The sequence below is a fragment of the Plecotus auritus genome (assembly GCF_963455305.1).
Source record: "Plecotus auritus genome assembly, chromosome: 5".
NCBI classification, from domain to species: Eukaryota; Metazoa; Chordata; class Mammalia; order Chiroptera; family Vespertilionidae; genus Plecotus; species Plecotus auritus.
The window spans coordinates 116114525-116142003 of NC_137776.1; the positions used below are offsets into that span (position 1 = coordinate 116114525).

At 46.4% G+C, this 27479-nt stretch overlaps 1 protein-coding gene across 2 annotated transcripts in view; it reads left to right on the forward strand.

Annotated features, from left to right (window-relative positions):
- MOB3B (MOB kinase activator 3B) overlaps positions 1-27014 on the forward strand; it is a 194505-nt gene extending 167491 nt beyond the window's left edge. For both annotated transcript variants that reach the window (XM_080667991.1, XM_080667992.1), the window contains exon 4: positions 23383-27014. In XM_080667991.1, the coding sequence (XP_080524117.1) occupies positions 23383-23412 (30 nt within the window). In that variant the 3' untranslated portion in view covers positions 23413-27014. The remainder of the gene's footprint in view (positions 1-23382) is intronic.
- Positions 27015-27479: the final 465 nt, after the last annotated feature.

A 27479-nucleotide genomic window follows, 5' to 3' on the forward strand; every position in this document is an offset into this window, starting at 1 on the left:
TCTGTCACTTCCCACATCCTACAGCTCAGGTCAGCCCTCCCCAAAGTGCTCATTGCTCCAGAAATCACCTGCCTAGGGGAAAACTCCCAGCACTCAGAGTGATCACTTCTTCTTCCCCTTCCCAGCCAAGCTCCCGAAGAAGGCAACCTAACCAATCTTCTCCACCTTCTCACTTCCCTTTCAATTCACAGGGACCCGCCCTCACTCACCCCGGAAACCTGTTCCTTCTTCTGAAGTCATACCCTGAGCAATATAATCTATAATAATAAAAGCGTAATATGCTAATTAGACCGGACATCCTTCCGGATGACCTTCCAGACAAAGCCAGGGCTGCGAGGAAAGCCCGGGTCCCAGGTGCCAGAAGGAAGCTGGTGCCGGCAGCCGGGGGAAGGAAGGCCTACTCTTGCATGAATTTTGTGCATTGGGCCTGTAGTTCACTAATAATTCATGTTAGGAATAAATTTTAAAAACGTTGTGCAGAGCCAAAGAAACCAGACACAAAAAGTACACACTGTTTGATCCCATTTATATCACATTCTAGAACAGTCTAAGTGAATTCACAGTGTCAGGAAGCATATCAGTGGTTGCCTGGGGCCCAGGGTGGGGGTGGGGGACTGACTGCAAAGGGGCAAGAGGGAATTTGCAGAGATGATAGAAATGTTTCCTATCCTAATTGTAGTGGTTTCATGGAAGCATGTACCTGTCAAAACTCATCAAACTGTACATTTGATGAGAAAATATACCTCGATGAACTTTATATTTAAAGTATGCCTGGTGAATGCATCCAAGTTATTTTACAAACCTCAGTATTCACAAGAATGTCTTGACAGGTCTGTGGAAAACTTTTGTCTTCCTGCTGCCTGGGTGGTTAATGAGACACACTGAAAAGGAAAGTGGCAAGTAACGCTAAGGTCCAATTAGGATATCTTCATTTTCAGAAGGTTATCAACCAAAAGAATTCATACCACAGGGCAGGTGGCTCTCCCTCAACTCCGAAGTCAGTTATGAATGGTTGTAAGTCATCCACTGCACATCACCTGGGGAGATCTCAGGAATTATCTCAGTTCTCAGGCCTCCTCCCAGATACTGCCTGCCTGCCAGATGTGTTCAGACCTGTTCAATCAGAATCTCCAACCAAAGCTCAAGTGTGACGCTAGCGGGGGAACCCCAGCGAGACTGAGTATGGTGCTTCTCAGACTTCTTCCTGCACAGAATATCTGGGGAGCTTGTGAAGGATGTAAATGCATGGGTTCTCTTACTGGAAATTTTGAGTCAGCAGATCTAGATTGGGTCTCATGTATCTGCATTTTGTTGTTGTTAATCCTTACATGAGGATGTTTTTCCATTGCTTTTCAGAGAGAGTCGAAGGGAAGGAGGAGAAGGGAGAGACAGAAACATCAATGTGAGAGAGACACATCAATTGGTTGCCTCCCAAACATGCCCCGACCATGGCTGGGGGTCGAACCTGCCAGGTTCTGAGAAACCACTGAGAAACACCGGCCAGGACTGAATTTTCATTTTTAATAAGCTCCCAGGTATTTCTGATGCAAGTGATTCAGGCATCACACTTTGAAACTCATATCAACTACTCCCAAATTTCTAAGAACTGGAGTTCAACAAGGTGCCTGGCTCGAAGAGTAGCCCTTCCATCTTAGATTTTTGATAGCAGCCCAACTACTTTTGTTTGCTTACGCCCAGGCTTACTTCCCCCAGCTCAGCCTCCCCTCAGAATCAACCCTACACTTAGTACCTTGTCTAAACCATGACGGTCTTTGTCACCCCCTGCTGGCAGATTATCACCATCCTCCAACTGCCTGCCCCACCCCTTCACCCTTCCCACCCCGCCACACAGACATACACACACACACACACACACACACACACACAGACACACACACACACACACACACACACACACACACACCTCACCTCTTCAAGCTGAGCCCTCACCTGGGTTAGAGCCCCCATCACACCTACCTGAGTGCTACTGGGGCCCAGGGCTCCAGGCACTTGGCTCGGTGCTGGGGATACAGTCACTGGCCCATCTTGGCCTTGGCATGAGCCTTCCTATCAATACAGCGATAGGAATGGTCTTAATTTTCCTGCTAGTAAAATGACAGGCCATTGCCGAGACTTGTGGTCGGTCCCTAGCAACAGCTGCTGTGACTGTTCTGGGTGAGGCCTGAGCCCAGTCCGGGGACCTCACCTCCTCTTCAACCAAAGCAGTCCCATTTCTCTCCTCAGTGGCTTCCAGGCAGGATTACGCTTAAGAAATGGTTTCTGCCCCTAAAGTAAGTAGATTTCTGTTTAGTTCTGGCACATTGTGGATCCAGAGTGACTTAGCTGTCACTGTCCTCTCTCTTCCTGTATTTCTATAGTATACTTACTTAGAACAGAGGTTTACGGTAGAAATGTATGTCTTTTTTTTTTTTTTAAATTAATCTTTATTCAGATTATTACAATTATTTCTCCTTTTTCTCCCCATAGCTCCCCTCCACCCATTTCCCACCCCACCTTCTGCCCTTACCTCCCCCCCACTGTCCTCATCCATAGGTGTATGATTTTTGTCCATTCTCTTCATGAACCCCCCATACCTCTTTCCCCCTGAGAATTATCAGTCCACTCCCTTTCTATGCCCCTGATTCTATTATATTCACCAGATTATTCTGTTCCTCAGGTTTTTAATTCACTTGATTTTTAGGTTCGCTTGTTGATAGATATGTATTTGTTGTTCATAATTTTTCTCTTTACTTTATTCTTCTTCCTCTTCTTTAAGAATACCTTTCAGCATTTCATATAATACTGGTTTGGTGGTGATGAACTCCTTCAGCTTTTTCTTATCTGTGAAGCTCTTTATCTGCCCTTCAATTCTGAATGATAGCTTTGCTGGGTAGAGTAATCTTGGTTGTAGGTTCTTGCTATTCATCACATTGAAAATTTCTTGCCACTCCCGTCTGGCCTGCATAGTTTCTGTTGAGAAGTCAGCTGACAGTCGTATGGGTGCTCCCTTGTAGGTAATTAACTGTTTTTCTCTTGCTGCTTTTAATATTCTCTCTTTGTCTTTTGCTCTTGGCATTTTAATTATGATGTGTCTTGGTGTGGTCCTCTTTGGATTCCTTTTGTTTGGGGTTCTGTGGGCTTCCTGGACTTGTAAGTCTATTTCTTTCACCAGGTGGGGGAAGTTTTCGGTCATTATTTCTTCAAATAGGTTTTCAGTATCTTGCTCTCTCTCTTCTTCTGGCACCCCCATAATTCTGATGTTGGTATGCTTGAAGTTGTCCCAGAGTCTTCTTACATTATCTTCAACTTTTTGGATTTTTTTTTTTGCTTTTTGCTTTTTCGGTTGAGTGTTTTTTGCTTCTTTGTATTTCAATTCTTTGACTTGATTCTTGTGTTCCTCTATTCTGTTTCTGGGTCTCTGTATAATATTTTTTATTTCAGTCAGTGTATGTTTAATTTCTAGTTGGTCCTTTTTCATATCTTCGAGGGTCTTGTTATATTTATCGGCCTTTTCTAGGATATTCTTAAAAAGTCTTATAACCGTGGTTTTGAATTCTATATCCAGTCGTTTGTTTTCCTCCATTTCTTTCGTTTGTGATCTGATTCTTTGACCCCGCATTTTCACTGATTCCCTGAGTTGGTAAGGTAGATATTTGTGCTAGGTTTCCAATATGGCCCAGTGGGTCTGCTTCCCCAGTTAACCTGAGGTGGACACTCTTGGTGCACCCCTTTGTGGACTGTGTGTACAGCCTTGTTGTAATTAAGTCTTTATTGTTGTTGGTATCACTGGGAAGAATTGACCTCCGGGCCAGTTGGCTGTAAGGATCAGCTGTGTCTATGCTGGGAGAAGTTCGGTGCTGGAGACAGCCTTATAGGATTAGACTTGCCAAATTGCAATAGCCTCTGTGCTCAGCTTGGATGGGGTGGAGTCTCAGTCTTGGCTTCCTGTCAGCCTTGCCCTTGCGCGCATGTGCACTTTCAGTCCTCCGCCTTCCCCAGCTCGAGTCTCCGCCTGAGAGTCCAGACTCCCCCCACAAGAGCGTGGGTCCCCAGGGGCTCGCCTGGAACTGGGGCTCAGTGCAGTCAGAATCCTCTGACTCCCTTCCACTAGGGAAAGCCTGTGGCAACCTCCGCAGCCTTTGTGCGCACTGGCACGCGTGCGCGTGCGCACTTTCAGTCCTCCGCCTTCCCCGGCTCCCGAGTCTCCGCCCGAGAGTCCAGACTCCCCCCGCAAGAGCGTGGGTCCCCAGGGGCTCGCCTGGAACTGGGGTTCACTGCAGTCAGAACTGGGGCTCAGTGTAGTCAGGATCCTCTGACTCCCTTCCACTAGGGAAAGCCTGTGGCAACCTCCGCAGCCTTTGTGCGCACTGGCCCGCGTGCGCCTTCAGACTTCTGCCTTTCCCAGCTCGAGTCTCCGCCCGAGAGTCCAGACTCCCCCCGTAAGAGCGTGGGTCCCCAGGGGTTCGCCCGGAACTGGGGTTCAGTGCAGACAGAACTGGGGTTCAGTGCGGTCGGAGGCTTCCTTCCCCCTTCCGCCAGAGAAAGTCAGCCAGGCTCTCAGCCGCCCTTCCTCTCTGCGCGCACAAAGCCCCTTTGCCGTACCTCCAATTCTCTGTGAGCTTTTCTCTTTACTTCTAGTTGTAGAATTTTCACTCAGCCAGCTTTCCTGTGGTTCTGGATGGTGTCCGTTCTGTCTTTTAGTTGTAGTTTTGAAATTGTTGTGCGAGGCAGCAGTTTAGGTGTTTACCTATGCCGCCATCTTGGTTTCTCCCCCTAGAAATGTATGTCTTATTAAAGTGTTTCAGCACAGAAGAACTTTACATGGTCTGTAATAACTATGTACTTTTTAAATGTCATATGTCCAGCTTCTGAGGACATAATAGGGACATTTTTTTGAATAAAGCTGTGAACCGTCACTGGACCGTGGACTGTAGATGCTGTGGGAAATTGGTTTAAGTATTACCTCATTTAATGCGCTCACAATTCTGTGAGGTGAATACTTTAGTGAGGAGGGGCATCAGACAGGAGGACTTGTGCAATGTCACACCACTGGCTCTGCGGAAGCAGGAGGCAACACATGCAGTCTGACTCCCAAGCCCAGTGTGACTGGCCTTTGCCGGGAAAGTCCATCTGAGGTGGTTCATTAGATGGGTCCTGATGATCTCCAGCAGCCAGATGATCCCCAAGGTCCCGCCCCTCCCTCAACAGCATGTGGGTGTGAGGCCGTGTCAAGTCCATCTGCTATCTGAGCCCATGCAATGTGCATTGTTGAGGAACTCAAATGAGTTGGCAGTAAGTAGGAGCTCATGCTAAATGCTGCGCAACTAAAAGGATGACCCTTGCCTTGGGAAGTTGAATATCTAGAGATCAGAAGACCCAAACTCAAAGCCTACGAGGCCGGCAACCTAGCAAGTATGAGTTAGCAAGGAGGTGGTGGGAAAGAGGAAGGTGTGGGCAGCCACCATTGTAACCCCAGCTCATGGCTTCAGTTGGGGAGTAGAGACCCGGGTTTCCAAAGCAAAGGAAACTGGAGCTCTAACATTCTAGGTGAACTCTCCAGAATTATAAATGATGGCAACTGATGAGAGCAGTTGATTTTTATTTATTTTTATTTGTTTTAGAGAGAGAGGAAGGGAGAGAAGCAGAGAGAGAGAGAGAGAAAGAGAGAGAGAGAGAGAGAGAGAGAGAGAGAGAGAGAGAGATCGGTTGCCTCTCCTATGTGCCCCAAATGGGGATCAAACCCGAAACCTAGGTATGTGCCCTGACCAGGTATCAAACCCGCCACCTTTTAGTGTACAGGATGATGCTCCCACTGAGCCACTCGGCCAGGGCTATTTTATTTTCTTTTTAAATCTACGGCCTAACAAATTCTTTCTAGGAGCACACTTTGCCAAAGGGCCATCGTTTTTGTACTCCTGCCTTACATGGAGCCTGAGGTGGGCAGCAGAGGGTCTGGCCCATTGCAACCTGGCAGCACATCCACAGTGTCTGAACTTCAAGTGTTCTCTGTAGAGTTTTTCCTCATCTTGAGAGCCCAGAACATCCGTGAGGCATGTGTGTGTGTTGGCAGGGTGTACAGGGTTTGTATGAAGCAGACAAGACAGGGGTCATGTGGTGGAGTCTATGTGGGCCCCACACCATGCTGCTCTGTGCCCCTCACTGTTGTTGGTCTGCAGTGACGGTGCTGCTGCAAGCACCAGGAGACACAGAGCACGCCTGTTCCTTTGTCACTGCTTTCACGTGACACAACCAGTGTCATCGCCAGTTGGCATTGAGATTGTTGACCCTGTCGCTGCCCGGCCTGGGCCATAAGCAACTGTTGTTATTGTATTGCTCACCCCAAACAGTGGAGCCTTCAGAAACCCCGCCACACCCCACCCCTGCTCTGGGGAACTAGCACACGGTGCCGGCGTTCTCACAGCATCCACTTGCGGGACTGCATCTTCTTCACCTTTGAAAAACATTGGCAAGCGGACAGGAGTCAAGTAAGATGTTTGCCCACATCCAACACATGCTGGTTTCAGTTTTACAAGCTAATGATTGAAGAGGAAGGGTTTTCATTAAGACTGGCAGGCCCTCTCATCTCTAAATTCCATTTATAATATAAGGTTTCTATTGTGGTTTCCTCTTTTTTCAGAACTTACTCTTACCCTGGTGTTGACAACAGCCTTTGAACGTATGCTATAGAGGAAACTTAATAGGCGTGCACTGGATGTGGGCTTTGTCTTTGTTGTCGCTGGTGTAAGATGTTAGTTATAAGAGGTTCTCAGACATAGTTACTTTTTATTTTGGTTTCTGTTGCCGGTGCAAGGGTGCTTGATATTTTGCGTTAAAAGAGATTATTCTAAATGGAGGAATTCTTGTAAATGTTTTATTTCCAATATTGACAGTATTAACAGAGGGAAGTAATTAGTTGGACATGAATATCTTATGGAAAGCACATGCATAAGCACACACACACACACACACACACACACACACACACGTGTACAGGCACACACATTGATGCTCATTTATTCCTGATAAAGTGTCAAATCTCTCAAAATCCCTTCTCTGAGAGTTTCCGTTTTTTATTTTGTTAATGGAATTATATGTAAAAATCTTCTGCCTTGAAGCTTTTGAAATTGTTTTTTCCAAAATTGATATTTATGGGGCCTTTATTGTTGTTGTCATTTCCTTAAATTTGACTTTAAATTGTGATAAAACACATATAACATAAAATTTACCATCCCGTCTTTCAGTGTACAGTGCAGGGGCATTAAGCAAACTCACATGGTTGTGCAACTGTTACCACCATCCATCTCCAGAACTCTTTATCAATAAGCACAATTGTTTTTTTTAATTTTTTTTTTCATATGAGTCAAGTCTTTAGGATGTGCAGTTGGAAATGGGCAACAAAAAGTATATAAATGAAAAGCAAACCTGCTCTTATTTCTCTTCGACTGAAGCAGGGCTGCTACCCACTGTCAATAGGCTGGACAAAGACCCTCTACTGTCGAGAGCAAAACGCATTGTTGTAACACAGCACATAACGACCTCTATCGCTAAAAAGTCCAAAATTGCAGCTTCAAAACAAAATATCAATAAAGAGTGAGGAAGAAGAGAGAAACCAAGATGGCGGCATAGGTAAGCACCTAAACTGCTGCCTCGCACAACAATTTCAAAACTACAACTAAAAGACAGAATGGACACCATCCAGAACCACAGGAAAGCTGGCTGAGTGAAAATTCTACAACTAGAAGGAAAGAGAAAAGCTCACAGAGAATTGGAGGTATGGCAAAGGGTCTTTGTGCGCGCAGAGAGGAAGGGTGGCTAAGAGCCTGGCTGACTTTCTCTGGCGGAAGGGGGAAGGAAGCCCCTGACCGCACTGAACCCCAGTTCTAACTGCACTGAACCCCAGTCCCAGGCGAAACCCCGTGGACCCAGGCTCATACAGGGGGAGTCTGGACTGTCAGGTAGAGAGAAAGGCACCCGGAGACTTGGAGACCCGGGGGAGACCCGGGGGAGACCCGGGGGAGCCCCGGCAGGCAGGGTTCTGGAGGCGCGCGCGCCAGTGTGCACAAAGGCTGCAGAGGTTGCCACAGGCTTTCCCTAGCAGAAGAGAGTCCGAAGCTCCTGACTGCACTGAACCCCAATTCTGACTGCACTGAACCCCAGTTCCAGGCGAGCCCCTGGGGACCCGCACTCTTACGGGGGGAATCTGGACTCTCGGGCAGAGACTCGGGAGCTGGGGAAGGCAGAGGTCTGCAGGCACGTGCATGCCAGTGTGCACAAAGGCTGCGGAGGTTGCCACAGGCTTTCCCTAGTGGAAGGGAGTCAGAAGCTCCTGACTGCACTGAACCCCAGTTCTGACTGCACTGAACCCCAGTTCCAGGCGAGCCCCTGGGGACCCACGCTCTTGTGGGGGGAATCTGGACTCTCGGATGGAGACTCGGGAGCTAGGGAAGGCAGAGGTCTGCAGGCGCACACGCACGCAAGGGCAAGGCTGACTGGAAGCCAAGAATGTCTGCTCTGCCCTGAGACTCCACCCCATCCAAGCTGAGCACAGAGGCTATTGCAATTTGGCAAGTCTAATCCTATAAGGCTGTCTCCAGCACCAAACTTCTCCCAGCGTAGACACAGCTGATCCTTACAGCCAACTGGCCTGGAGGTCAATTCCTCCCAGTGATACCAACAACAATCAAGACTTAACTACAACAAGGCTGTACACACAGTCCACAAAGGGGTGCACCAAGAGTGTCCACCTCAGGTTAACTGAGGAGGCCGACCCACTGGGCCATATAGGAAACCTAGCACACAAATCTACCCTACCAGCTCAGGAAAGCAGTGAAAATGCGGCGTCAAAGAAACAGATCACAAACGAAAGAAATGGAGGAAAACAAACAACTGGATATAGAATTCAAAACCACGGTTATAAGGCTTTTCAAGAATATCCTAGAAAAGGCCGATAAATATAATGAGACCCTCGAAGATATGAAAAAGGACCAACTAGAAATTAAACATACACTGACTGAAATAAAAAATATTATACAGAGACCCAACAACAGACTAGGGGAACACAAGAATCAAGTCAAAGAATTGAAATACAAAGAAGCAAAAAACACTCAACCGAAAAAGCAAAAAGCAAAATAAATCCAAAAAGTTGAAGATAGTGTAAGAAGACTCTGGGACAACTTCAAGCATACCAACATCAGAATTATGGGGGTGCCAGAAGAAGAGAGAGAGCAAGATACTGAAAACCTATTTGAAGAAATAATGACTGAAAACTTCCCCCACCTGGTAAAAGAAATAGACTTACAAGTCCAGGAAGTGCACAGAACCCCAAACAAAAGGAATCCAAAGAGGACCACACCAAGACACATCATAATTAAAATGCCAAGAGCAAAAGACAAAGAGAGAATATTAAAAGCAGCAAGAGAAAAACAGTTAATTACCTACAAGGGAGCACCCATACGATTGTCAGCTGATTTCTCAACAGAAACTATGCAGGCCAGATGGGAGTGGCAAGAAATATTCAAAGTGATGAATAGCAAGAACCTACAACCAAGATTACTCTACCCAGCAAAGCTATCATTCAGAATTGAAGGGCAGATAAAGAGCTTCACAGATAAGAAAAAGCTAAAGGAGTTCATCACCACCAAACCAGTATTATATGAAATGCTGAAAGGTATTCTTAAAGAAGAGGAAGAAGAAAAAAGTAAAGAGAAAAATTATGAACAACAAATACATATCTATCAACAAGTGAACCTAAAAATCAAGTGAATTAAAAACCTGAGGAACAGAATAATCTGGTGAATATAATAGAATCAGGGGCATAGAAAGGGAGTGGACTGATAATTCTCAGGGGGAAAGGGGTATGGGGGTTCAGGAAGAGACTGGACAAAAATCATACACCCATGGATGAGGACAGTGCGGGGGAGGTAAGGGCAGAAGGTGGGGTGGGAACCGGGTGGAGGGGAGCTATGGGGGGAAAAAGGAGAAACAATTGTAATAATCTGAATAAAGATTTATTTTAAAAAAAAAAGAGTGAGGAAGGAGCCCCAGCAGGTAAACATTGCTTTAGTCCTATGAAACATTCCCTTTATGTAAAATTCACATTGTTTTTATGGTTCTTTAATTGGGACTCTGAGTATAAGAACGAAGGGCTTGCCTCCTCTGCATTCTAAAAGCCACCCAAGTGTAGTTTGAAGGGATGCAGGCAGAGTTTCCTCTGTTCTTGTTTTACACGTGTTTTTTTTTTTTTTTTAAATGTATTTCATTGATATTCCACAGAGAGGAAGGAAGAGGGATAGAGAGCTAGAAACATCGATGAGAGAGAAACATCGATCAGCTGCCTCCTGCACACCCCCCACTGGGGATGTGCCCGCAACCAAGGCACATGCCCTTGACCGGAATCAAACCCGGGACCCCTCAGTCCGCAGGCCGACGCTCCATCCACTGAGCCAAACCGGTTTTGGCTACACTTGTTTTCTTACTGATGCAGCATCACTGCTCTCCAAAGATAGGAGAATAGGAGAAATGTTGGACTATTCATGGTCAGGTTGATTTTGGAAAGGCAGCCTGGGAACCCAATTATAACCACGGGGGCTCTAAGCCTACAGAGTCACACCCCTCATGTGTCTGCAGGCTGTAGAGCGGGGTAACACACTTCTTCTGTAAAGATTCAGATGCTAAATGCTTTGGTTAGTGGGCCATTCACGGTCTCAGTCAACTCCGCAATTCCGCCATTGAACTGGGAAAGCAGCCCTACACCAGTCAAACAAATGGGTGTGTCTGTGATCCGTATACGACTTTATTTTAAAAAACTTGATATGTGAATGTCACATAGCATTCATGTGTAATGATATATGACACTTCCTTTGATTTTTTTCAACAATTTAAAAATGTAAAGATCATTCGTAACTTATGAGCCATACAGAACATGTGTGGACTGAACGTGGGTCCGTGGGCTGCAATTTCGGGGTCCCTGATGCAAAGGAAGTACCGATTCCAAGGCCCGTTGACAAGATCTGAATGACAGATCTTGGTTCATATTCTCTCTCTGCCAAGTAGTAACCGTGTAAGCTTGGGTAAGTCACTCACCTCTGCAAGTTCCAGTTTCTCCATAGGAGAAGGTTAATGACACACGGGGAGGTGACATCAGTGACAGAGTGGGACACAAAATGGTCATCGCCTCTAAAGCTCTGGGGGGGCTCAGTTTCTCTCCATGGAAGCCTGGGAGCAGGTTTCAATTGGTGGCAGTCAAACTCCTAGCAATAGAACTTATTTTATTAAAATGCAAGTTCAGTTTGCTTCATGTCTGCATACTCCATCAACATAATCCTTTGTTCCTATCAAAGACACGAGACTGCCAAGAAACTACCAACTTCCTAAATTACAGGCTCACCGAGGAAGAAAAATCTCCCGTGTATTTTCGTCAGATACACAATAGAGGTCTTACTGAGTGATGACCAGCTCTGTCCTGCGGTGAGTTCAGCCGGGCTGACCAGTTTCTGTGGAATTCTTTGTCTTCCCGAGGGAGGTAAATTCTTCCTCCAGGGACCCGTGCCCTGAAAGTTCATGGCTTACCCAAATAACGAATCAGGCTCTTCAGGATTTCTTGAATGTCATTAAGAGTTGGATCCATTAAGCTTCCTTCAGAATAAATAAAAGTCTGTGCCTGCAGCCTAACCTAGAGTGGAACTCTGCTTCACCGGCCAGTGCCCCATGAGAGGCCAAGTGACCAGGGCAAACGGCAGAATTCCATACCCTGTCCTCCCACATCTAGTCTTCAAAGAGCTGGGCAACCCGGTGGGGGGCCCCGGCCATGTTCAAATCTGTTACATCTTGCTAAGGGAATGGGTGCATTCAGTCACCCACGCTCACCCCCGAACAAGGGCATGAGGAGCATCTGCCAGAAACCAATCCAGCTGTGCTGACAAGTGCAGGGTGTGGGAAGGAGGGGGGCTGGCAGAGCGAGGAAGGAGGAGGGAGGAGCAGCTGCCAGCCCTAGGGCTGAATCTGCGCCCTGCTGTGATACAGGCACATCCCTTTGAGCAGAAATCAGGTTGGACCCATGCACTGCCATGGGCAGGAGCTTACCGAGCCCCAGTGAGAAGGATGGCATGGGGGAGGACGTACAGACAGGTCTGCAGAGTAAGTCAGGACGTTACAAAGCACGGACAGGGGACTGTGGGGCTTCGGGGAGGAGATCTTCAGAAATGCAGTGACGATGAAACGCTCTGATTCAGGCTCTGGCTTTCATGGTGCGTGGTGAGGTTAGATGAGAGAGCTTCAAAAATGTGCAAATCTGCCTTTACAGGAACCAATGTAAATCAAGAAACTGAGTATGTTTACACAGAGTGGCTTATTTTTAAGGCTTGCAGGATTTGGGGGAAAGAAGAGCAGTGTGATTCGTGTATCGCCTGAGTAAATATTCTCTGTGGGTGGCAGGTCTGTGTGTTTATCCATCCCTACAGACGTGTACATGTACTCGGGGCGTGCAAGTATGTGCACAGGTTCACACACCCCGTCGGGGAGTGCCCCTCGGGTCAGCAATGTGGGCTGCTGTTTAGGAACAGAATTAATCAAATAAATACTGGTTTTTCCGAAAAGGAAGGGCCAGCCTGCCAGGCTTCTATTTTTATTCCTTTTGGCTTGTTTGCCACCCACGTCCCTAACAGAAAGCAGAAAGGACGTTTTTCATTCCTGTGTGCTGGTTGGCTCCCACATGTCATCTAAGTTGGGAGGAATTTTTTTAAAAATGTTTGTCGTTTGGCTGCCCTGCCTGCCTCGTAGGAATTCAGACTGTGGGATGCTGGCAAGGAAAGACAGCAGCCCCAGCTGTGGCCGCCCACGAATGGTTCCCCAGCCAGTCCCTGCTCCCCTGGCCAGCGCTCACTTCTTGCGGCCGATGACTCAGAGGCTGAGCCGAAAGCACCTGCGGGTATGAATGAAGATCTCGTGGGCACGATGCCAGTGCACTCATTAGGAAGACAGGGTGTCACGTTTCAAGCTTGACTACCCTAACCTTTGACCACGGTGCTTAACCTCAGGTGTTTCATCTGTACAATGAGGATTACACCCCTCAGGACATAAGACAGCTGGGAGGACTGGATGAAATAATGGGTGTACAGCGGTGAGCACAGTGCCTGGCACATGGAGAAGTGCAAGAGTGGTGGGTGGGAGCACAGCACACTTTTGTGGATCATTTAAGGCTTTACACCACTGCCCCATCTTCTTTATTCCATTTGTGTGACCTGACACTCATTCATTCATTCATTCATTCATTCACCAAGTTATTTATATGTATAAAGCCTTGCTCCAAAATTCATTCAAAGCGGCTGGTGTCAGCCTCCTACCAGAATTCGTTCTTCCAATTCCCATTGAGCAGATGCAACTACGTTAAGAAAAATAGTTATAAAAACCATGTGTAGGCCCTGTGCGTGACCCCTGCTCTGGGCACCTGCCCTGGGCTGGAGCCGCATCCTCCTTGCTTCAAAGACTCTGATGACAGGAACAAAGTGCTCTGAGCCCTAGGGCCGTGGTCGGCAAACTGCGGCTCGTGAGCCACATGTGGCTCTTTGGCCCCTCGAGTGTGGCTCTTCCACAAAATACCATGGCCTGGGCGAGTCTATTTTGAAGAAGTGGCGTTAGAAGAAGTTTAAGTTTAAAAAATTTGGCTCTCCAAAGAAATTTCAATCGTTGTACTGTTGATATTTGGCTCTGTTGACTAATGAGTTTGCCGGTGGGATGTTTAGTATTTGTTTGTTTTTTCTTTCAATTTTTCTCTTCCAGGGATTTCCCTGCAGCAAGCAGCCTGCTGTTTTTCCAGGGCTGCTTCTTAAAGGGGGACCCTGCCCTTCAGAGCAGAACCGCACCCCTGTCTGAGGGACAGCTAGCTGTCAGGCCGCATTCTCAGTGGCAGCCTCTGGGGCCGAGCCTTTTCATTTCTCTGAATCACTGTCTCCCATCTCCTCAGCGGGTAACCCTCAGAGACGCGTCAGCAGGGCACGGATGGATGAGCAGGCACATTCTGGGCAGGCAGAGGGAATGGGACTCTCCCTGTGGGAGAAATAGCTCAGACACAGAAGCAAGCAAGCAAGGCGTGTGCAAGGCTGGAGGGAGGGAGGCGGTCCTGAGATGCTTGCAGCCCCTTGAACTTGCTGGGACTTTATCTGGTGGGAGGTGGAGATGAGTGGGAACAAGTTTTATGCCTCTGGCTTTCAGCAGCTCCTTTCCAGCTGCTGGGTTGATACCAGCAGGGATTAGAGAGGGTAGACCTTTGACCTTGGAGTCAGTAGGCAGCCTTGTGTCATAGGGAATTCTGAGTCCTTCAGATGAAGGATTGGGATACAACCGCTGATTTTGATTCTTATCAAATACCTTAACACAATGTCACCTCCGCTTCTGAATCTGTAGCTCCTAAAACCACACCTGCCTATTCCTGGAATTCTTTTTATTTTCTTGACAATTTTTTTTAATCTGACAGCAAAAGCAAAACAAACAAGTAGGACTACATCAAACTAAGAAGTTTCTGCACAGCAAAGAAAACCATCGACAAAATGAAAGGCAACCTACTGAATGGGGAAAAACATCTGCAAAGCATATATCTGATAAGAGGCTAATATCCAAAATACACAGAGAATTCATATAACTCAATAGCAAAAATAAACAACAACTGATTTTAAAATGGGTAGAGCATATGAATAGACATATAGGTGGCCAACAGGTACATGAGAAGATCCTCAACATCTCCAACCATCAGAGAAATTCAAATCAAAATCACCATAAGCCCTAGCTGGTTTGGCTCAGTGGATAGAGCATCGGCCTACGGACTGAAGGGTCCCGCCTGGTCAAGGGCATATGCCCAGGTTGCAGGCTCCATCTATTCCTGGAATTCTTGACACCAGGATGTCATGCTGCTCATAGTGTTCTGATGCTTGAAGAAACCTCACTGAACGTTGCCCATGTCTATACTCAGGAATTACCTCAAACCGATCTACATGGCTTAACTATTGTGTCATCCCTTGCTAATGTCAACTTGCATTTTTTTCTGCTTCTCATTGTGGGGGAGAAAGAAACTCAGGTTCTTTTGGCTGGTCTAATGATCAAATAGTCATGAGACAGATTAGCAAGAGAAAAAGGCAAATTTAATTACATATATGTGTATGGGAACCCCCATACATGAATTAGAGACCCCACATGCATGAGAAGTTCAAAAACAGAAAGGGAACATGGGTACATAAGACATGCTGAGCTAGGGATGAGGTAAAGAGCCTGGAGGGCTCCAGAGGGTCATTGCAGGATGCTAAGAAGAAAGCTGTTTAGTAATTAGAAGTGTGTCCCGCCCTATAGAGAGATAGGTGGGAAGAGGTTATTGCTGATAATATCTTCATATTGGACAAGTTCTTCTAGGAAGCTAACGAAGGTCCTCTTGAGCCTGAAGCTAAAGTGGCCTTTAGCTCACAACAAGCCACATACCACTGAGGCATATCTTGGAGTGATTCATACTGACCTGACAGTTTCAGAGACTTGCTTTTGCCACCAGTGAGTTAGATCTCTAGATCTTGTAAGGAAATAGCCCCATACCTGCTTGACGCCCAGTGTGAAATAGGGCCTCAGGGAGATGGGTGTGGGCAGAGGCTGAGGACCCTGGAGGAGCGAGGGGATTGGCTGGTTCTGATGAAATCTTGGCAGTGACATCAATAGCACAGTTGTTTGGATGGAGGAGGGAAGGGGGGACAACTTCTGAGAGAAATGGAATTTCTCATGTTAACTTGTTCGATCCACACAATTTTAGGGAAGGGAAACCGTGGCCAATAACAAAAGAAACCAATGGCGAATACAGATACAAATTGGTTGTTTTAGTCTCTTAAGAAATGGAATATATAGGATGGAAGGTGCACAGAAAACAATCTTTCTGACCTAGCCACCCCTCATTCCCCCGCCAACCCCCCCCCCCCCCACACACACACACACAGAGGGCCTAACTTTGCTGTCAAGGGATGAAAGCCTTCCTGATAATAGGGCTTTGGTGTTACCTACACCCCAAACCCAGCCCAAGCAGAAATGTCCCAGTGTTTCTTGCAGTATTTCAAAGGGACCTTCCTAAGTCTCTATCAGCGTGGAGACTGGTGGCTGGTGCCAGGCGAGGCGTGGCCACGCTCCAGCTGGGACCGGGACTGAGGCTGAGCTGCTGGTCAGTGGGCAAGGAAGCACTTTGTAAAAAGAGCACCAGCCTGACTGCCTTTTCTGGTGACTCACGTTTTTCTTTTGTCTTTTCAGCAGCAGTTACCTTAACATAATACCTTTAAAATGTGTTGACAAAGAGCCCTTATTGAAGAAAGTGTGTGTTTGTGTGTGCTAACACTCAGCTAACACTAGGTTAACTGAGAGGCAATTCACTTCCCTCTTAGGGCCAAACCTACCATTAGGTTGAGTGCTTCAAACTGCCCAGTTTTAAGCCATTGATTTTTCTCCTGGTGGCTGATGGGGGAGAATCTCATTTACATAAAAGTCTTTTTCACAAAAGTTCAGCAGGGCTCTCATTCTCCTGAACCTTCCAAACCCCCTTCCAGCATTTCTTTATTTCCAATATTTCTTCTTTTCTCCTCCTCATTTCTCAGAATTAGCAGAAAGTTGGTGAATTTAAAAAAAAAAAAAAAAAGAAAAGAAATGGGATGTAAAATGCTGCTGTAGCACAGCTAGTCCTAATACGTGTTAAAACACTAGAAAAACAAAGGGCCTCCCTCACGCTTTTTCTTTTATTCCAGCCCCCCGCAGAGTAATGGAAACAGTATGTTTTTTGTTTACTTTTGTTCTCTGGTCAACCAAACATGGGTGCTAATCCTTATTCTTTCACTTGCTAGTTGTGTGAAGTTGGGCAAGTTCCTTCAATTCTCTGAGTCTCTGTGTCCTCCTCTGCAAATTAGAAAAAGCAAAGTGTAGTTCACAGAGTCTTGAGAAAGAAGTACACAAAATAAACGTAAGTGCCTCATAGTAGGTGCCTCATGAGGACATAGTAGGTCCTCAGTGCATATTTCCCTCCACCTCTCATCTCACTGGGTCTACAGAACTAATCATTTTGTTCTCCATTGGATTTAGTCTCATTAACAAAGGTTTTTAAGCCCCTGTATGTGTCAGAGCTTTTGCACGTGGATCCAAACAGAAAGAAATGTGGTTCATCTCCCCCAGAGCAATCTCATGCTGGAACCAGGAAGTGATCAATGAGGGAGGCCTGCCACTTCATGGGGATGCGGTGGGGAGGTGGGGAGGTAAGAGAGGCTGTTGAGGAGGCAGCACTGAGCAAGAGCCTTGAATGACATAGAGTTGGGAGAGAGGGGCTGTGGGAAGCCAGGAGCAAATGCAAGTATATATACGGGGACTGCTGTGAGTTTAGCAGGAGAGGAGAGTTGGGGAGAGCTGGGATATGAAGCTGAGTAGCTGCAAAGAGTCCAGATGAGAAGAGCATTGTATGCTAAGAGTGAGAAGAGCATTGTATGCTAAGGGTGGGACTTGGTTTGAAGACTGTGGACAGCCATTGAAGGAGTGCAGGTGACGAGAAGCCTAGCGGGAGAAGGATTTTACCTGATGCTCACTGAGCCAGCTCTAAGAAAGACTTGTTCCCACTCTCGCTTCTCTCAAATCAGCCTGAGGGTAGAGTTCGAGGCCAGGGGTCCTGTCTCTGCCATTAATTATTTAGTTGTGCGGTCTCAGGCAGGTCGCTGGCTCTCTTGGTCTGAGTTTTCACGTCTCTGAAATGAAGAGGTTGGACTGGATAATATATGTGTTCTCCCAGCTTTAATAGAGTCTACGATTCCATCATTTTGTCATTGTTTTTGGAGTTTATTTTATAATTTCTAATGTCAACTTGTTAAAATTGCTTGCTAGCACAATAACTGACACCCCGTAGACATCAATTATTTGTCTGTTTCATGTAAAAACAAGGTTACTGAAATGTGTGATGTAGTGCAGCGATTTTCAACCCAGTGCCGCAAGAACTTTCTAAACACGCGGTCCCCGACTTTTCAGAGCAGCCCTGGCCTCTGCTCCCTTAGATGGGCAAATGAAAAATGACCACAGGCAGCACAGCAGTAGCCGTCCTGTGTGAATGAATCAAAATTATACTAATTACAGTACATATGGTTTGATCCAGTTATGTTGCGCTCATATTTTGTTTGTACTTTTCCCCCAAATAATTGAATCAAACCATATATACTGTTACGTGAGGACCAACATATCCCACATCATACTCTTATATACAACAAGGTTTTAAAGGTCTCCTTTCGGGCAAAAATGGATGCTGCAGCCCACTGCTGGTGGAGAGGGGTGTGACGGGAGCGTGGAAGCAGTAATGGGGAGCCCAGGCAGGGGGCCAAGGAACCCTCCTGGGAGCTGACAGTTGAATCTTGAAGGGTGTCAAGTTTGCCAGCTTGGGAGAGCAGAAAGCTTCTCTCAGAACAAACAGCCTATGAGAAACTACTGAAAACCTTGCTAGGCCATGGCCTGTTGTAGACCAGGGAGGACTCCAGTGGCTGTGGGAGTGGGTGGGGGTCCACTCCATAGGAGGTGAAGGGTGGGGGAGGTCCCTGTTAAAAACTGCATTGCTTGCCAGGAGGTGGAGTAGGAAATTGCTTCTGTTGATAGTAGGGAACCAGGGACTTGGTAGAATCAATGCTCCCTTACATGAAAGCAAGTGTTAGTGAATGAGGAGAACCCAAACCCAGCTTACTTTTTTCTTATGGCTTTTTAAAAAATCTAGTTCTTTAGCCCTGGCCGGTTTGGTTTCATGGACAGAGCGATGGCCCTTGGACTGAAGGGTCCCGGGTTCGATTCCAGTCAAGGGCACATAACTGGGTTGCAGGCTCGATCTCTGGCCCTAATTGGGGTGCATGTGGGAGGCAACCAATAGATGTATCTCTAACATCGATGTTTCTCTCTGTCTCTCCCCCTCCCTTCCACTCTCTCTAAAAATCAATGGAAAAATATCCTTGGGTGAGGATTAACACAATAAATAAATAAATACATTTATTTTTAAAAACCTAGTGCTTTAAAAAATCTTCAACTATAGGCCAAATACAGTCCTTATGAACATTTCTCAGAAAATTCTCATAACGGCGGCAGAAGCTTTTTGAAGAACCCCTTTGGAGTTCTTTAGCGGCATGCCTTGATGCTCCCCGAATGCCCAGAGCTCCTGCACTGGCAAAGGTGTCCTCAGGGAGCACCCGGCCGAAGGGGTTTAGGCCGCTCTCCTCCCCAGGAAGGAGTGCGCTGGTCCTGCCAGGGCCTGTGGAGGGCTTTGATGAGCAGGAAAGCTCTGGATCCCTAAACCAGCCAGTTTGGGCTTGGGGTTTCCCCCACAGCATCAATTGTTTCTTAACCAGCTCATTTTGCGCCACCCCGTGGGGAAGTGCTAGAATACAGCTTTGAAGACTTTTGAAGGGTGCATCCAACTGAGGCTGCCTTCCCCAAGTTTCTATCTGCTGTTTCTAGCGCTCTGTCTCTGTAAGAATGTTAGGAGGCACCCCAGGGGGCAGCTTCTGGCCTGCATTTGGGGCTGCAGGGTGTGTGAGGAAGCCCTGGTCCTGGCTTTTCACAGACCAGCTCAAGGGCTCCGGATAAGCCCCCCGTGTCCCCTCTTCTGCTTTGTTGTTGTTGTTTGTTTCCCTGCTTCTAGTGCCTGCGGTCTTTAGTGGCGTGTTTGAGTATTTACCATTGCACCTGTAATTCAAAGTGGCATGAGTCTGGGTGATGAAAAAACACTTCTGGCATTTTGAAAATTCAGGAATGACTGCGGCCATGTGTGATTACTATATATATATATATATATATATATATATATATATATATATGTCAGTATTAAATCAATATCATCTGAATGCATATTCATAGGAACGTCTGGCCTTTGCACTCAGCCCTGAGTTCAAATCCCACCCCTTCCACTTCTTGTGTGACTTCGATAAATTGCTCTCAGTCTCTGAGCCTGTTTGTGCCTCAGTCCAATGGGGTGGCAGTCTCACTTCACAGGGTTAGGGGAAGGGTTCCATAATGTAATATGGGCACGGCAGTGCCAGGCACAGGCCAAAGGAAGCAGACCTTTGTTTGATGGAAGCAACTCTTACTGTTCAGTCTCTGCCCCTACCTATTCATGGGTGTCAACCACTTCTGCTCTGCTCTGAGGCCCCGATTCCTCCTCTCAGAATTGTACAGATGCAATGACAGAACAACGCCCCACAACACCTGGAGCCTCATGGGTGCTTAACAAATGTTAGCTCCCTTCTTTGCAAAAGTATCAACCCATTGTAAATACAGAACTAGTTATAGAGCCAAACTGTGTTCATCCCATGATCTCACCCTCGCTCTCTGTCTTTTGCTCTCTCAAACACACACACACACACACACACACACACACACACACACACACACACACTTTACATTCCCACCTCTATTATCAAAAGTTAACCAAAAACACAAGGACCTTTGGCAGCTTAAAAAAGGAACAGCAAATTCAATTCCAGATCGTCATCATTTACCTTCCTTCCTCACACCAGACGCCCGGGTCCTCATTTGAACAATTGTGAATTGCCCTGTCCCCCTCCCTGCTTTCCCCATGTGGCCAGGTCCCTCTGTCCAGCCACAGCATCTGCAGGTGGCCAGCGGGCTTCACCTTAGCCACTCTCCACCCAACTGCGGCCCCTGTTCTCCAGCCCCTCCCCTCCCACCCTCAGACTGCCCTCCCCTACACTGTGGAGTTCTCGGTGGGAACATATCAGCAAAGCGCTCTCAAGCCCCAACCCCTGCTGCCAGGCTTGTGCTCCCCCAGGGATCAGGAGAGGGGATTCATGTGGGCTGAGTCCACACATCTGTTAACCCTTTTATGCTTCCAGTCACCTTCTCAGGTAGGTAACACCATTCCATTTTACTTATTTAAAAAATATTCTTATTGATTTCAGAGAGGAAGGGAGAGGGAGAGATAGAAACATCAATGATGAGAGAATCATTGATCGGCTGCCTCCTGCATGCCCCCTACTGGGGATTGAGCCCACAACTCAGGCATGGGCCCTGACCAGGAAATGTGATCTCCTGGTTCATAGGTCGACACTCAACCACTGAGCACACTGGCCCGGCAACACTGTTCCATTTTAAATGAGGAAGCTGAAGGCCCTTTGCTTACTTGCTTGAAGAAATGTTTATTAAATGACAACTGCCAGGAGCTGGGATACAGCAGCAAACAGCAGACGCAGCCCCGTCCTTCACCCTTCGTGGCACTTACAGGATCTGACGGGATGAATTCAGGAATCAGACATGAAACAAATAATAGACTACGGGAGGAAGGACACTATGAAAGGGTAGAGGTGGGGCTGTCTCGGAGGGTAGAGGAGGCATCCTAAAAAGGGGCATTTCAGCCAAGACCCAAAGGCACAGAGAGGTCACACAAGGGTAGTGAGTGCAGAAGTGGGATCTAAATGTGGGTGAAAGAGGTGGCCAGTTCGACTGCTGGTCAGAGCACATGCCTGGGTTGCGGGCTCAATCCCCAGAGTGGGCGTGCAGGAGGCAGCCAGTCGATGTTTCTCATTGATGTTTCTATCTCTCCCTCTCCCTCACTCTCTAAAAACCAATAAGAACATATTTTTAAAAATTGTAAATGTGGGTGAGTTCAGTTCTATCATGCCTCATGGCCTCCCTTCCTCTAAATATTTGCATGTATGTCATTGAATTTTTTTTAATTGTTTAAGTCCTCACCTGAGGATATGCCCCATTGATTTTAGCAAGAAAAGAGGGGAAAGGGAGAGGGAGAAACATCATTTGGTTGCCTCCTGCACACATCTCAACCCAGGGATCAAACCTGAAATCTGGGTATGTGCCCTGACCTGGAATTAAACCCACAACCTTTCAGTGTACTGGACAACGCTCCAACCAACTGAGCCACACCGGCCAGGGAACGTTATTATATTTTAGCTTGTGATCTATAGCTCTTTCTCCCAGATAGACTATAGCTCCTTGCAAACAGCAGCCTCATCTCCCAGGCACCTGCTACACAGTACAAGTAATAGGCCTAAGTAGATGCTCATTTAATTTCTCAATTTATGTATCTCTACATACTTGCATGCATTTAATAATCTTCTAGGGGTGCTAAATTCTTCTATGTACTAGTATGTTCTGTTATTTCTTTAACCAACACATTGTTATGTTTTCCAAGAGTCTCTGAGCACCTGGACACACCCATGCTCAAGCTCCTTTGACTCCTATTTTATAGGCTGGGGTGATCCAGGGCCAGTGTGCAAGGGGTATAGCATCTGGCATCAGTTCTGCAGCAGGTGGGACTTGGAGGCAGCTCATTCATCTACTAGAAATGACATTGGACGTGTCCTGCCAAATGCTGCACAGGGCAGGGCTCATTGCAGCCTGCCTTCCAGGCCCTGGATGAGGAAAGAGGAACCACTAACCTGTGCTAGGCTCTGTGCAAAGTGAGGAATACATGGTGGAAGCACATGTGTGATCGAATGAGAGTTTCTTTTCCTGACACTTAGTCGCTCACAGTGGAGAAAGCCCATAGTTCATGCACACACACAGAGTATATACCAGCTCATTGCATGCAGGACTCCAGGTGGGCACAAGTGGAGGGAGTGGCTAGCTTCACAGTGGGTCAGGAGGGAGTGTAGGAAGGTGTGCCAGGCAGTGAATTTCTCTTGCTGATTGGCAAAAATTATGGCAATTAGCCAAGGAAAGAGGGCAGGATGTGGTAGGAGCAGGCACAGACAAGAGGCTCAGCCTGTGCAGAGGCCCAGAGAAAGAGAACGGGTGGCACCTTTAGTCCCTGAACATGTCCACGAGAGCCAGCCGGGTGGTAGGTGGGTAAAAGGCAAGGTGGTTGGCTGCATGTCAGACCCATTGGTATAGTCTTCGTTTCCATTAAGAAATGTCTTCCCTCCTGCTTTTCTTGACTTATACCAACTTAGACTGTCCTTCATTTTTTTCATCTTTGATGGAAACTTAGGTAAAGAGAAATTATTCTCCAAGAAACACAGCAGCATAAATCCAATGATCCTATACATCTGTAAGTGATACTTGGTTCCTGATGGCTAGACAACTGGGAGTGGTGGGGCCTGGGGTAACCTGGAAAGCATGTCCTGCATATGAAGGGGCAGCTGGACTTAAACAGTCTTGCAATATTTCAGAAAAAGCAGGCAACCTGGATTTTCAGCAGGTTAGCTGTGTTTTTAAAGATGCTTTGATTTAAAAACAACAACACGAAACAGAAGACATTTGCAAGCCATGCCTTATTCCTGGGCCATGCTTGCAGCGTCTTGCTCAAAAGCTCCAGAGGTCACAAGGGCATGTCAGACCCCTCCGCAAGCCACTGCTCTCAGTTCCCTAACCGTCCTTCTCCCTGCTTTCCAGAAGGAGATGACCAGCCGGATGTGTCACTAGCGCCCCACCCTCCCCTGCGGAAGAAAGAGGGAAGCTGCTCGCTCCTGGAGGCCCAGGTGGGCGGGAGGAGACATTGGCTGAGATGGCGCTCGGACTTCCAGGAGCCGGCGAGGTGGAAACCGGGGTGAATCCCCAGAGACATGCCCCTCACTTCCTGCGTCTTAACCCTGAGTGCTGCTAGCCTCGCCCTGTGGACCTGGCCGCCCACGGCGCGAGAGAAGGACCTCCACCCCCCTGTCCGCAGGAAGCCGCTGCGCCCACGCTGGGCCCGATTCGGGTTGTGAGACTGAGACACTGTGTGTGCTTTCCCACCTCTGTCTTGTCCGCTGGCCGACTTTTCTGTCCTGTTTTCTAAGTCCCGAGTGCATTCGGATCTCTGGATGCCCTGCGAGTCTGTCTAAAACAAGCCTTCCTCCCATTCGGGTCCCTGCAAACTCCCGCCCTGCTCCTGTGGTCTGACTGTGCGCAGGGCTGTGGGGCTGGAGACCCGAGGTCCCGTCAGCATCCACACCTTTTCCCTAACAGGCAGTCTATCAGGGGCACTCCGTGGGGGGCTGTCTCTGCCCCCAGCAGGGTCTGCACACTTACCTACAGGGAAGAGCCTGGTTTCTAGTCACCAGTTCACCTTGAACCGAATGTGTTTTATAACCACGCCATTCCTTGTTTCTTCCACTCAAGATGTTTTGTCCTGTTTCCCAGAAGAGAGGAATGGGGGGGAGTTAAATGACCAGGGATGGTCAGCAGAAGCCCTGAGCCAGATTAGTGCCGTGTTTGTTCTTCACTGGGGAGGGAAGGGGGGAGTCGTGGCTGTCGCTGCGTAATACCAAATTGCAGCGAAAAAAAACCAAAGTACAATTGGCTATTGGTGCATGGAGCTCAGACTCCGGGGCACTGCCTTGTAACCTTCCCGGATGGCCCTCTGAGCTTCTGGACCCAGCCATGCTCGCTTCCTCTTCCTCCACACTCTCCTGCCTCTGCTGTATTACATGATGGCCTGAAATTAATTTCTGCCCCAATGATTGTGCCACAGTTGCCAAGGTAACCGTGGAGCGGCAGCGCACTTCCTTCTTCCACTCTCCCCAAGTTTTCCATTCCAGTAGGAAGGATAACCACTCTGTGCTACTTCCTGCCTGTTGAAACCAGGTGAGTTTCACTTCCCCGATTCATTCACCACGCGGTGACTCGGTGGTAATTATACTTCCAGTGAGCATCTGAAGATGGCAAAATGGCCGTTGGTGGAGGGAAGTAGATACGAATGTATTAGTGCATTTTAATGTAGTACCAATTAAAGAAGAACTAAACCACGCTGATTTCTGTTTCATTATACATAACAGAGTAAAGCCGTTTGTGGCGGCCACAAGAGCCTAAGAGCATGAACTCGTTCTTCATCCAGACTAAGCAAGGGCTGGCTGTCTGGGCTCGGTGGCATTTTGCATTGACCCAGCCCAACTCTTACTTTGCTCTCGTCCAAGTTGTCTCATGGAATCCAAATGCTGCTACCTCTCTCCGTATGGTTGTGCTCTGGTCAGCAAAAATCACTGCCCTTTTATTTTTGAGAGACAGGCAGAGATGTTTCAGCTTTGTTTTAAGATCCAGAGAAACAGGAACAAGAGCCCCTGCAGGACCACACACAGCAAGTGCCATGGGATGCGCTCTGGGACAGAGAATGACCTCGGAGGAGCTCGGAAGCCTGGACCTGGGACAACCACGGGGGCTTTGCATTGAAAATGGACTGCGTTCCTGCATCTCAGTCTCATAGGATGCTGGACTCTGGAGACATTTGTTATTAATTCTTTTTAAGGTTGTTTCAATTCACTGTTGGTGCATCTGAAATTTCCATTCAATTTAAAAATCCAAATATTTTTTTCAACTCCGTGGAACAGATTCCTCCTGGTTATACTGCTAATTGCACTAATCAACTCCTCTAGGATAAGCGCTGGCACACACCTCTTATTTTTAATTACAGAATATTTTTATTCCCACAGAACCTTGTTTGGCAAATTCTAAAGAAAATCATTACAGGAGGGCTTTTGTTTTGTGTTTCATCTTTTTGGCTCGACCACCTCACAAGTACATCCCATTGTACATGAGGACCTGAGCTCAGGCAGCTCCTCAGGCACCCCTTGCTCTGGTCCAAGACTGACACCTGGCTTCTTCCTCCAAACCTGCTGGATCTCCATCTCCCACTCTGTTTTCATTGATTTATACATGTAGCCACTCTTCTTTCTTTCTGTGAAGTTTCAAAAAGGAAAGATTATAATGAACATCCATAGACCTTTCAGTCACAGGCATCCATTGTTAACATTTTTTCAGTTGTTAAACATTTCCATATTTTCTTTCTCTCTCTGTAAATATTCATTCCTATTGATGAACCATGTCAAAATACACTGCAGACATCATAAAACTTTAAAATACTTTATCACTTGTCCCTACATTAAGAAAGATCCAAAGACTACATAGAATAAGTAAAAACATAATAAATGAGAGCTTTTGTCTGCATACCCATTCATATTTGAAGACCATTACCAATGGCCCTTCAGCCTTTTTTCCCTTAGCCATCTCTCATTGGCAGAATTCTCTCTGAAGTCTGTTGCTTCTTGCTGAGAGTTCTGTAGTCCAACATGAAGCCTTCCCAAAGCTTTCCATGTCACTGTGTGTTGGGATGGAACCCAGAGTGAACATGTAAAAAATTATTGCATGTTTTCTACAAACTATATTGTGCCTTGGTTAAATCCTGACTTGATTTTTACACATTTATAAAATTTCTGTTCTGTTTGTCCACACTAAATTATCATCTATATTATATTCAACCATTTTGATGTATCTTCTGAGTTTTGTTTGCTTTAAACACCTCTTTAATTGGCAGAATACTAAGGGACTTGGATAGAGTTCTCACCATTTTGTGGTGATTTACGCCAATCCATCAATCTGGTCACCAGTGGAAGCACAGCACTTCCTGTGGTCCCGCACCTTACATCACACCCACACCCCTTGAGCATTGCACTGTGAGAAAAGAAACACCGTAGGAAAGGCATGGCCACATCTCAGAGGAGCGTGTACAAAGGGGCCAGATGTGTCCTTTGGGTAATCCTGTTGTCATTTGTTCTTGGATCATTTTGGTCCTTGATAAATTAGATGACTCTCTCTCAGAATTATCCAAACAAAGTGTGTTTTGGAAAGAATAGATTTTTTTTTCCTGCTTTAAAAAATATATCAACAATAAAACAAAACAAACAAAAAAGCACACCTCTTTACAACAGGCTATTTCTTTCTGGACAGTTATTAATTCTGGGTAAGAAGTTTTCAATGAGTAAATAAGAATTTTTGTAACTTAGAGGGAAGAGTCCAGTTCTAGTCTAACAATTAAGCTGTTTTGCTAGCTTTTAGTGTTCTAATTTCAAAGTTTCCAGTATCTTTTCTAATTGCATCAGAAAAATGATTATTTTTTAGTTCCATTTGTGATTAAATTAAGGGTTTGACAATACAAGCCTACACAATTAAATCAATTAGAAAAGCAAGATAAAGTGAAAGGACATTTATGAAATCAATTCTGTGTGACCTTGGGAATCCAAATGTCAACAATAAAGGACATGTAACCATCATCTATCCTGTCCTTTTCTCTGTGTGTGCTCAATTTATTTCTTCATCTTGCAGTGGGCCTGCAACAGCAAAAATTGAGACACTTACTTCCCATAGAAATTGAGCTGATCATTCAATCTATCCAATCTTTCAATTATCCTGACTTCTCAGCTCTGTGTCCAAGCAAACTTCATTGCCACACTGACTAAAATGATAAATGTCACTGAAAAGCAATGGTAGCATCATATACTATAATAATAATACATTTTCTCTGACTTATCTTCTTCATTGTGAAGTAGATTTTAGCAGAATACCTTACTTTAACTGAAATTTCTCATTATTTTAATGCAGCGTTCATCATCTGAGTTTTTGTGATAAAAAAAACAAGCAAAAATTCCCAGTACAATAAATTAATACTAAATGAGGAAATTGAATTCAATCTAGCTAAACTTTGATTGATTTTCTAACTGTATTACCTCACATTCAAT